We start from the raw sequence: 12,930 nt of genomic DNA on the forward strand, positions 1-12,930 counted from the left end.
AAAGTTGGTCGTGTGATTGAGTACTATCAGATGAAGATCTGTCTGCTTTGGAAATTTCTCACTACGTGGCGCTAATGTTTCACCTATTTCAGTATCAAATCGTATGCTGTTACCAAATACATATACACTAGCGCCACGAAGAGACAGAATTCCTTAACAAACAGATCATCATTCAATAGTACTCAATCACTTGGACAACTCTGCTGAAGACATGAATGTTCTATGTCTTCAGATTAGAGAGCTATAATGCATTATTCATGCTCACACTGGACATGTACCACTTTTACTCTCAACGTTTTCTGGTTTTCATTATTTTTCCCATAGAACAAAAGTGGTACATGTTTTTCCATTGAAGTTTGTGTAAGTTTCTCAACCAGAACTCGTTATGTTTTATGTACCGTCTTTCGAAACCTTTCCAGCAATGATTTAGTGCAGTTATGTTGGAAAAAAATGTTGAAAATAATTTACTATTTGAGTGTTTTCGTTTATCGCGTCTCCTGAAAAATTTACCTAATGGCACATGTACCGCTTTTGCTCTCAACGGCTCATTTAGCAGGAATCCCGATAGTAGCCATCGACTTTGGGGCAGACCCCGCACTCTTGGATATATGCTATCGACGAGTTGTGGAAGGTGGCTGGAAGATACAAGCACAAGATTAACGAGAAACAGAAGAAACTAAAAATAAAGAAAACATTTAATATATAAATATATTAAAAAAACTTCTCTAAAAACGGATAAAGCAAACTAGCAAATCCCGAAGTAACTAAAAATGTTTAAGAACGTTAATAGAAGCCAGAAAATTAATGAAAATCAGGAAATTGGTCTTAAATTGGGTTAAAATAACAAAGTAATTTGAACGGATGGAACAAACAGAACAACAGAAAATGATTCAAATTCAACCTCGAAGAACACTTCTTAATGAAAAAGAAGGGTAAGATGTCCATTTTTTGAAAAAAAATATCGTGTTCACATGAACATTATTATTAACTTTCTTTCCCGAGTGGACATTCGCGTACCAACACCCTTCTTTAGGTTGCCTACGTGGAATATGAACTACCCCTCAGTTAGTCAACTAGTGTTACAGTTTCCAAAAATGTTATAGATAGTTTCAGTTTTAGCAAGAAAGTACAGGCAGTTCATAACTAAAGAAAAATCAAGAAAAAAAAACTTTTCCCTTGCTCGTTGGCCATTACGACACTATCGGTACTGGCAGAATTTATCCGCCTTCGTTTCGGATGCAACTTTCAGGGGCTCTTGTAAAATTGTATCGATTGTCGGTCGTCGGTATCCTGTCTTGACCGAATGAGACTGCGCTGGTGGAGTAGCAGGGCAGAGGAATCCCGGTGTAACGGAATGGCTGCTGCTATGCACTTTGCGCCGCCAGTGCGTCGTTCGTTTTGTGTGCACACGTAGAGGTATTGCCTGAGTGAGAGTGCCGTACCGAATTTGTTTTATGCACTTTTTTACGCTCCCCGTTTAAAGCTCTGTCCTGTTTGTGCTACCGCACCCTTACCGGCCGACTTTTTACCCGCCCCCAGTTCTACCTTCTCTTCTATGGTCTAGTTGGGAAGCGCAGTGTTTATCGCGACGAATCGACCGGATTCTCTCACGACCTCGCTCGTATTTTGGGGCTGCCTTATTCATTCAGACTTGGTCGCAAACAACAAGTCGTTCGTTCGTTCGGCTAGTATACTGTCTCTGTAGCCGGATCGAGTGGCTGTCGAGAGAGAGAGAGAGAGAGAGAGAGTGAAGTTTTCAAGACGGTAGATGTGCGGAGGTGGTACTGTGCGCTCTTACCTTTTTTTAATGGATGCTGGAATGGCTTGGGTAAGGAACAATGCGGAATGAGGAACGCTGAGAGCATCGGTAGCGACGGCAGCGGCTGTAGTAGAGTGTAGTACTACGGACGAGCGAGCGGCCAACCCTGCCATGCCATTCGCGAGTTTTATGTCTCTTTCAATTTGCTCGACTCGGATCTTAACTGGCGTCGCCATCGCGGTTGGTTTGGTATGCCGTGCAGTCTGTTTACCGTCCTCGGGATAGATGGACGTTAGTTCTGGTGTTGGTGTGTTTACATCGAGCGAACGCGCGCGCGACGCGTATCTTTCACTCCACGGTCCTGTCTCTACCCAGTCCCTTCAAGCGGGTAGACAACGTGCCAGAGATTGTGTTTGGATGTGCGGTTGTATGTGTGCAAAAGGGTATTTTGATTCATCATCATCATCGTGTTGTACTACAGACGTAACAGAGTAGGTAATAACAATAGCAACAACTGCAACGAAACGCGGAGTGGGAAAAAGTAAAATCAAAACAACATTCTTTTGCTTGGAGTCGTCCTGCTAGTGCTGAGATGTGTGTGTGTAGAGAGAGAGAGAGTATGTAAGAGACCATTGCACTGTCGCGGTTTCGGCGACTGCGCACGGTTATCAAGTGTGTGTAGCTCGTAAGGATGTATGCGTGATGGTTGCCAAATATTTCAATTTCTCCGGAATTACCCCCAGAATACAAGCAACATTGGCTTCTTTGTGCCAAAGCAGTTTGAAATTTGTGATATTCATTGTAACTAAACAATTTGAAAAGGAACTGATCGCATTGTCGAAGTTGACATTCTGTGGAAATTTATCCTCGGTTGTCCGGTGTAATCTGGAACCAACAAACATAATTCTCTTCCGCTTACCCCCATTTTCGTTTTTCCCTCTGAGCAAATTCAACAGTGAGTGTGTGAGTATGTGTGTCTTGCGCCGCCGTCTCTTCACGGTGGCGTGCAAGCAATGAATGAGTACACTCGGAGTCCGTACGGTGTTGCCGCCGCGTATGTGTATAGTACAAACAGTAAATGGGGGATTTTACGCCAATTCATCCAGCGGTTGGCAGCACCTTCTCCGATTTCGGTAAAATTTCGTCCCAAAAATTATGTAAACATCTCTGAAAATTTGTTCGATACAACGAATGATATGTAAAAATTATTTGAATTGTAGTTTATAAACAAAAAAAAAAAAAACAAAACTACACAGTAAGAAAACTTTATGTCGAATCGCATATAAAGAATTATCTCCATCGTTTATGATAGAAAACTCCATGCAAATTTCAGTCATGTTGCACTAATTTTCAAACAAAATCGTTGTTTATGTCAGAAGCAAGTGAAATTTAAATGATATTGCACATAATTTTCAAACAAAATCGTGGTGTATTTCAGAAGCAACTGAAATTTAATTGAGAAAATATTTTACGAGACGTGTAATACTCAGAATTTTTTACTGTGTATGAAAGGTTGGGTTCAAACAGAAAAGTGCATTCTCCTCTTCTCTACGTTTTGAAACGTCAAACGTTTAAATTCTAGTGAGCTCCGGAGGGAATTTAGCTGCAGGAAAAACTTTAGGGAAAATCAAAATGATTTAAGAAATTACTCGAAACAAATTGTAAACTAAATCATTCAGAATGTGTTATTGGGGCAGAGATCTGCGTGAAAAAAAAAATATCTTGAAAATAATGTGAAAAAAGATATTAGAGAAGATTTTTGAGCTACAACACACAGATTCCACGGACATGAAACGTATTACAACAAATGAAAAACGTCAGCGGACCTGGGGTGTTCAAAAACATTAAAGGCGACTTCCCGCAAATACTTCTTTTTTCTTTACGAATGGGTACTATGTTTTTACGCGGAGTTTTTGTTGATAGGGATAATTCTTTTTTATATATGTGCCCGTTTAAAGTGTATCGACACTTTTAGGATTTTGTACGGGTCAAATGTAATATAAGTTTAAAAAACATGGTTTTGAAAAAAAAAATCATTTTAATTTTTGACTCCAAGTTGTTTTGAAGCCTACAATTCTGCAACCCTTTGGCCTCGAAGAGAACTCAGTGTTTACCTTGAAAAATTACCACCTAACTCTCATTACGATTACGAAGTGATCACGAAAAAGCACAAACTTGGACGCGACCATCACAGATTTTCCTCAAAGTTGGGGGAATTATTCATCTACTGTCACTTTGGAAAAATCCCAAATTTGGTGTCGATTGGAATACCCCCCACTCTGTGGGACCCCCCTGTTTATTGCAAAATCACGCATTTTTTGTTCAAAATCTCTATTTTCTTTTTCTTACAATTCATAGACGTAAGATGTCCGAAAAATACTGATAGATGATTTTTGAAGAAAATAAACCAAGGAATCCAGAAAAAATATAAGTTTTGACCAGAAGTGTTGCCAGATAAATTATTTTTGTGTTTGAAAACTAAATTTACATTTTTCGGCAAATTCAACCATTTTTATTTAAAATTTGATAATTTCATCGTGTTCCTTGAAAAATTTCATATAAGAAACAACTATCATCCCGAGGTAATATGAGCCAAGATATAACACTTTTTACGAAAAAAGTTGTAAACTTCGTCATATTTTTTTTACAATTTATAGACGTAAGACACCCGGAAAATAGTGAGAATTTCGAAGAAAATGAACCAAGGAATCCTGAAAAAATATTTTTGACTGGAAGTGTTGCCAGATAGATTATTTTGTATTTTAAAACTAAATTTACATTTTTAGGCTAATGCAGCTAATTTCATTTAAATTGAATGATTTCATTGTGTTTCTCAGAGAATTTTACGTAAGAAACACTTACCACCCCGTGGTAATATGAGCCAATCTCGAGATATAGCATATTTACGAAAATTAATTTTTCGTAAAAATGTTATATCTCAAGATTCGTAATGTATGCAATACTTAATAATATATCGCATAGATTAAAATATTTTTGGAAAGTTAAACATTTTCTTACATCGATTGAACGCTTTTATCAATGTTTTGTAGTTCTTACAGTTTTTAGTAAAAAAAACCCCTGTTTCAAAGAACCGTTTGTGGGATTTATAATATGCAGAATTGGCTAAAATTACACTTTTCAGCACAGGTGTGGTAACCATTCCTGTGAATTTTGGTGCCCCTAGCCACCAACATATTTTCAGAAACTTAAACGAGCTTCCTCATAAACATGACGTTGAAGCGACGAACCCAGCGAGTAATTACTATGTGACACAATGACGTAAGTTGACGCATTTCTACACTGGCTAAAGGTACCAAATTTCACAAGAATGGTTGAAAAGTTATAATCTTTCTTTGGTAACTATTTGGAGTTTTGGGGTAGCATTTTTTCAGTATTGTCGTCCGCCAAACTTACAAAGTTTCACTACACTTTAAGAGGGTGTTGTCAACTTCCGAGACGAGTTGGCATGAAATCTCTCAAATACGCCCAAAGTCGCTTACCGCCCGGTTTCCGGTGGTTGCGTGCAAACAGCCACCAACGGCAGGCAGGCAGCACCGCTTACTATCCCTGCTACAAAAGTGCAAAGGAAAGACGAGTCCCTCGGTTGTGCTGTTGTTGTCGGTCGGCTTGGGTTTAGGTTCCGCCGCCGTCTTCGTGCCTTGACTGTCTCGCTCTGTCGGTTGGATACTAGTAGTGGTGATCGACCGACCGTTCACTTCGTTCACACAGCCAACCAGGCAGCCAGCAAACCAACCATCCATAGCCAGACAGACACGAACGGAACGGCAGAATAGGCCTTTTTCTTGTACGCCGCGGACGCAAGTAATATTACGAGCTGTAGTGAAGAAAAAATAAAACAGGCAAATATTATAGCCTAAAGTGTATTATATCCGTGGTGATCTAATAGCGAATTATCCGGAAATTGGCGATTTTGTTGGAAGAGGTGTTAGTGGATATTCAGGATATCTCGGTGTGTCGATTATTGCAGGGGAAGCGAACCGACTGAGAAAAAAGGTGCGTTAGAAGTTGCTAATTCTGTATGCCCATTTCATAGTCTGAGGATTCGCTGTCGTAGTCATCGCAGTGTCGCCACGAATCATTCTTGCTACTATTGTGGGTGCATTTAGTAGACTGTAAAGGGGAAGGAAAGGTGAAGTTCCTTGTTTGCGGGTGGAAAGCATGAGGAGAAGGGGCTGTAAGTGTTGTTTTTTCTCTAGTGCGCTTCTTTCAGTTAAAGTGTTGGACAGCGCGGCATATGCGAAGTAGTCTCGGAAAGTGCTGGGACTGGGCAGCGTTGTTAAAGGCATAGGCGTCGTTTGACACAACTGCTTATTATTACTGCTACGACAACGAGGTGCTGAAAAGACGTCGTCTTCGAGCGAGAAGCGTTGTGTTGTGGTAATTGAGCTGATTAGTTTCGATTAAACTCGCTGCTGGTTGTTTGACCTCCTCCTTGAGAGCTGAGTTTCCACTCAATCGCCTTTACCCACCCCTGGCCGCCCACTCCCTGGCAGACTATGTGTTGTGGTTGTTGTTGTTTTTCATTTTTCACCCCTAAATAAACCGCGCAAACATTGATTCTATAGGTTACTAATTAAAATTTGTGTTTGTTTCTCTACTTTTTTGTCCTTTAGATATTGAACAGAACAACGGGATTGTAACCGGGTAACCACCGGATACACGGAATCCGGAAGTGCTGTGCTACTGTTGGAATTTTCTGTGCTAGTGAAAGAAGTGAAAAATACAAACTTTTCGTCTTTGCCCGACGAAAACGAAAGATATTGCGTATCAAGAATTTATGCTGCCATCGTCGTAGTCGTCGTCGCCGCCACCACGATTCGAGATTGGCAAGTGCGAGTGCAAGAACGAAAGCGCGCAGGCACCGTACACCGCGCGGTGAGTGACAGCGAAAGAAAAAGAGAGATAGAAGAGGAGGCGATCGTGAGCAGCAGGCAGCTCCAAGTGAGTGAAGAAGCAGCGCACTGAAAGGGCGGGTCAGTGTGGAAGAGGAGTGTTGCGGGAATCTAAATATTTGGATATAAACGCGTAGTATTGCGCGTAGTGTATGACGTAGCCGCCCTGTAGTTGTGGCTGCAAAAGTGATGAAATTCTGCCGGAAGTAGATGCCGATTCGCGCTGATAGGCGAAAGGTGGTTCTGATGAAAGTAGCTACAAAATGTAGCACGGTGTGTAGTTCCTTAAAGGTCGACAAGCAGCAGTCAGTCAGTGATGAAACGCGGAAAAAATGTCTCAAAATTTTGGTTACAAGTGGCAAGTGAAATTGGGTAACGTAGAAATGTGTTCCTCGCGAAAAAAGGCGGAGGAAAGAGCCGAGCGGCAGGAAGGTCCATCCCGTCGTCGGCTAAGACCGGCAGTCTCGGATGGTGCAAACAGTGATGAAGATATGATGGAGTGCCGCAGAACGAGACAGTGCAATGAAACAAATCACGAGCAGCAACAGCAGGCAAATGAGGAAATCGTGCAACAGCAGCAATCGGAAGTGGTGGTAGTGTTCCCTAAAAAATATTTTCCTCCATCAGGATTGACCAACCTGTTGGAGCAGCTAGCGACCAAGCTGAAGCAAAAGCATAGGACAGAACGTCCGAAGGAGTGCATGGGAAAGAGAGCGAAGAATCGTTGTGCTTGCGAAGAAATGAGTGAAATCGGTGCAGAGAAGAGTGTAGAAATGTGTCACCAGAGAAACCAACGAATAAGAGCAACAGCATCAGCAACCGTTGCCGCCCCGGTTCCACGGCCCGGCAAGCTGGTTTGGCTCCTGATGGCCAGCGTGCTTCTGTTCAGTGTGTTCATTGCACCCGTCACTCCGGTGCAAGGCAACGAAATTAGGCCGGAGAGACGAGAATACAAGAAAGGAGGTGAGTGCAGACCGTAATGACTTCATTTACACCCATGCATAATTAGAAGGAGGAAAAAAAACAACCGCGTAAGGCGAGAAATTTGCTCATTCACATGACTCTTCTCGCGCATATCACAACCCCTTCAAATAATCTTTCGACAACAACGACGACAGAGAACCTCGTGCTTCTGAGCGTAATGTTTTTTTTTTTGGCGAGCGGAGAATGCGAAGTGCCAAAAAATCGAACTCATTTGTCATGCTTTGTTAGCCATGGGCGTTATATTATTGTGATTATTTTTCTTCACTGGTTCGCGCCTACACATAATCAGGCGCGACACACGCACATTCAACACAATAACACACACCACTGATCGGGACTGGTGTGGATGGCGTGTGCGCGCAGGTGAAGTATCAGCTTTAATCAGTCATTTGAATTCATTCAATTATTACACCAGTTGGAGCTGCACTGCCTGGTCTTAGTCGCCACCCCGGAAGAAGTGTCACTTGGCATTCTTGTTCGAAAAGCAATGAGTTCACTTGTGACGTGTGACGATGATTTTCATACTGACAATTGGGAGATTTTTGTTTTGACGTGAAACTACGTCTTTGTTTTCTATATTGGGATGCAATTTGTAAATTGGAAATAAAACTGGTAAATGTTCCGTTAGATTTCAAACGATATTAACAGTATAACCACATGATGGATAACAACAACCAATTCGTTGTTGGGTTGATAAAATGTTGAGCAAATTTTTAATATGTCAGTCATCATTGTTATTTCATTGCTTAGCGGTAGAATTTGATAAAAAGTTTCAAGAACAATATTACGCGAACAATGAACCAATCACATGCGAGCACCCCCAGAACAGACGACATGAATAGATACTAACCAATCCCTGATATTCTCTCCCGTGAACCACCCAGAAAAATATTTGAATAATCATCAGTCGACCCATTCAAAATAAATGCAAACTGCTTAGAACAGGATTGGATGCTCAAAATAGGCTCCTTACCCTGCTTCATATTGAGCATTCTACAGCAGATGGTTTGGAATAACCCCTCCCTAGTTAGCTCCACCAACTCCAAGCGCTTTTCGTAGCTGTCGAAGCCGCCCCGCATTGATTCCATGGGTATCCTAGATTTTCTGGATAATTGTTGAATTGTTCCAAGTTGGAGATCATGTACTCAGCAAACTTCCACATCATGTTAACCCAGACAAAAAATCCATTGAGTTCATATCTGGGGAGCTTGACTGCCATTCTTCCGCTGTTGATATCTCCAGTTGAATTGCACCATGCATGTTGATATATTTAGCAAATTTGTACATTTCACAGCAAAAAAGCAAAGGCTTGGGGCTACATTCCGATTCGAAACTCGACCTTCTGTTTATTATACAAAGACTCCGCAGCCAACTGTTTTAGCGTACAGAACAATTTCGGGGCGATCCTACTAACACTAACACTCTCTCCCAAGCCGGGATTCGAACCTACGACGAGTGACATGGATAAAATATGGATGAACCTAAAAACTGATTTCAGGAATCAATAATCGAAAGATACTTAAAACCACCGCACAGGCTACTAACGAATACTCAGAACCTTCATAAATTATTGAAAAGCGAACTTTGGGCTTCCAGATGAAACTTGTTGCAGGTGCAAAAGTTTGTAGATTGCTTAGTAATTTCATACTAAAAAAGTACCACCTTTTTCAACTTAACAATTATTGTATCTCCTATTGACGAAATGTACGGGCTTTAGGGTCTACAGCAAAGCTGTTCGTTTTACTATTTTTTTAAATTTTGCTAAACACAACCTAGTATTATAAGAAGGAAAGAAAAGTAGAAAAAAAAACTAATTTTAAGGTACTGCCTTCAAAGAACACATCATATCTCAGTAAATTGAAGTCATGGCAGCTTTAGGTCTTGAGCAAACTTTAATGAAATTTCAAGTACTACAACATTGTAAAACACATTTTTTTCTGTATCGATTGAAATGAGAAAGTTAATTGTTTTGAAATAAACTTTTACCGTAGAAAACAAAATGGCAATTTTTCCAGAAGATGCAAAATCGAAAATGATGAAAGTCATCAGATCATACTTGAAGATTGAAACATACACAATCGTTAGCAAATAATTAAATTCTCGAATTTCTACTTTTAAACTATCATGCCCTAGTGCACCGTTTTGCTGGCTTACATAGTAGTCATCTCCGGAAGTTTTCAAAGATTCGAAACTTCCATTTTATTACCCAGACTTTGATGCTTTATCGATGAAAACCAGTGGAAGCTTACTTCGCCTGAACACTCCTTTGGGTTTCCAAAATATTGTCTCCTTATTGCTGCTCATAATCGATCCTTTTGTGCATTGTGTGGCTGAGCTCGTGACCAGCGTGCGCTACTTAGGGCTGTACATCAATATACGGCAAGACGAATCGCCTTCGCAACGCAAGCCGCGCCAGTATATCCTCGGCCTAAGTGTTATTTTCGCTCTGTTGAGCCTGTTTTCGACTCGGATACGCCGTGAACTTTACGCTCCTTCAAACTGAACGTTGCTTTTTTCGCCGGATACGCTCCCTCGCGACTACAACGACTTGCGGTGTCCACGCAGATCGAAGCCTACAGGATTTTTTACGGTCCTCTAAAGAGGATGTGTCTTTGTCTCTTTGTACCAGACTCGACGTTTGAATATTGTGAAAGAGCGGTCACCGGTCAAAAACCACTGCTCTTCGACGTTCCAAGATTGCTTTATCGTGCAGCTGACAGACAACTAGTGTTAGTTGCGTATTTATGAGTACATCTAGCGTAGAAACTCTCACTAATATCTTCATATCATATATGAAAGGAACGAGAAAAAAAAACAAACATTCAAAAACTTGTTTCACGTTAAAGTTTTAAAGTTAGATCAAAATTCAACAATGGCTTAAAATTGTCGACCAATAAACTAGCTTCTTCCGATTAGTAAACTGTTCAAAGGATGTTTTTCTTGAAAGGATGACGGTCACATCAATAAAAATACCAGGGGCGACTCGTGGCTTTTGAACCTGCCTGTTCAACTACAAATTCTGAAAATCGCAGTTCGAGGAAGTAATCTCAATCATGTCCGCGTCGAGCGTTTTAAAACAAGTCATTTTATTCTATTCTATTCCATTCTATTTGTTACTGTTTGAGAGTGAAACTAAAAATCAATAAAATATAATTTGCGTTTGGAGTATATTTTTGGTCAGGCGTACCTCGTATGCATTGGTTGCACCTATGGACGAGTCACCCCTGAAAAATACAATCATTTGCTCTCAATCTTCCAATTTCTATAGTTAAAATAAAAAAAACGGATAGAACTTTGCAAGCTGCCTATTAGAAATCAACGCCTGATGGACATCCCGTCAGAGCAGGTATGCCTCGAGGTTCAATCTTGGGTCCGATCGTGTACAACATGTTCAGACTTCAGAGCTTCCGGATTTGACTCTAGGATGAGCAAAGTCAAGTTTCTGTGATGACACAAGCATTTCCGTAGAAGGAAACAAGGCTTCTTACCATATACAGTTGATTGTCGGAAAGCTTAGATATTTTCTCTATCTATCTGCAAAAGTGGAAACAACTTTTCAAAAACAATCATATCTATTGAGCTAAAATTTGAAGGTGTTGTTATTAATCGCTAGTTCATAAACATAAAACACACATAATGAATCCAGGATTTTGGCCCTAAAACAGAAACTTTGAGAATGTTCAGCAAAATTATGTTAACAATCATGAAATGTATTTTTCTCATTTGCGATTCCATTTTTAAAACTAAAAATAATTTGTAGTGAGCTCAAGAAAGAACTCAAAATAATCATGATTTAAGTTATACTTTTTTAACTATTGCGTCCTCGATAAGTCCCATTTTCAGAGTAACTAATGGAGAGTTCTTCCGATCTTTTAGTACAACCCAACCGAGGTGGCCACGGGAAAAGCGAAAAAAAAACAAGTATTTTTAATGACCGGGGAAAAGGACGGGAGAACCGGGAAACAAGGCTTCACACCGGTAAAATTATCCTTTTGCGTGTCTTCACCTTCATTTGTTCAACCGTTTCTGAAGAAAAATTAACAAAAAAAACTGTATTTTTGTATGAATACGGACTGCTCAGTGTTAAACTAGATGGAAGATCGGAAAGTTCGATTTTATTTTGGACCGGACTGAAATGGAGCTACCTGGTAATGCTTCCCGGTCCAAAAAATTCAGTAGGAAATAATAAAACTCAATTTTTGATTTCATTTTCAATCACAAGCAGCACATTTATGTTGCAGGTTTTTTATTTGCGTTCAAAAGTGCATAATTTTAATTCAAGTGACATATATTTATCAATATTTTTATCAATGGTGTTCGTGTGCCATGGTGTGGATGTTTGGAGAATATCTTTTAAAACTTCGGTATTGATATAAATAATAAGAACTCTGTAAGTTCCCGATCAAAAGATTATAACAAACGGGTATCACAAATATATCTGAACTTGATAGAAATAACAAAGCCTGCAATATTCTTGATATACCAGAATAATAGAAAGTACAGAGTTATATCAAATTTTGTTATCATACACTTGAATGTTCAAAAGTGTGTTTTTCTAAAGAATATATATATATATATATATATATATATATATATATATATATATATATATATATATATATATATATATATATATATATATATATATATATATATATATATATATATATATATATATATATATATATAACAGAATTTGTTATTCAATTGACAAAATAGTGTACATTCTAACTAATTCTGATCTTTTTCTGCCAAAAACCTTACAAAACTTGCTATAATTTGTTATAATCAGTTAGTAATTTTGATAGAAATTTTGATATTTTAACTATTAACGAGACCAAGTTTAGAACACAAGTTGATGCAAAACAGTGCGTAACAATATATCAACATTCGTTATAATCCTGATATTTTTGAATAATCGGGTTTGAATGCATTTCACATTGGTTTTTTGCGGAAATATGAAATGTGTTGAGTACCGGCTCTACTATCGTAAGGTTTGTCATGTAATCGTTAATGAAGTCATAGAGAACCGAAATTTCGTAGAAAGATGTTTTGCAATATGAAGAACCATCATGCAAAAAATTAACGCTCTGCCCCCCAGCCAATAATTGGACAAACCTGACGATAGTCAAACCGATACCCTAGTTATTTTTCATGTTCGGCGGCGCTAAGACAACAAGCTTCGACGTTTCACGCTTTTCTAAGATATTTGGTATGAACAAAATTTAATATTGACAGTTTTATGTGCATTTTTTAATCAATCAGAGAAGTAAA

The 12,930-nt window shown here is 39.3% G+C and overlaps 1 protein-coding gene across 7 annotated transcripts in view; it reads left to right on the forward strand.

Moving 5' to 3' along the window:
- Positions 1-12,930, forward strand: part of LOC129720387 (insulin-like receptor) — a 246,067-nt gene that overhangs the window by 132,399 nt on the left and 100,738 nt on the right. For 3 of the 7 annotated variants that reach the window (XM_055671853.1, XM_055671851.1, XM_055671857.1), the window contains exon 3: positions 6,394-7,635. In XM_055671853.1, the coding sequence (XP_055527828.1) occupies positions 7,005-7,635 (631 nt within the window). In that variant the 5' untranslated portion in view covers positions 6,394-7,004. Of the gene's footprint in view, positions 1-2,030; positions 2,255-5,519; positions 5,774-6,006; positions 6,158-6,393; positions 7,636-12,930 lie in introns of those variants that run through there. The other 4 variants (XM_055671855.1, XM_055671854.1, XM_055671852.1 and 1 more) reach the window with 4 other exon arrangements.

Source organism: Wyeomyia smithii, chromosome 2 (assembly GCF_029784165.1).
Source record: "Wyeomyia smithii strain HCP4-BCI-WySm-NY-G18 chromosome 2, ASM2978416v1, whole genome shotgun sequence".
In the NCBI taxonomy this organism is placed as follows: Eukaryota; Metazoa; Arthropoda; class Insecta; order Diptera; family Culicidae; genus Wyeomyia; species Wyeomyia smithii.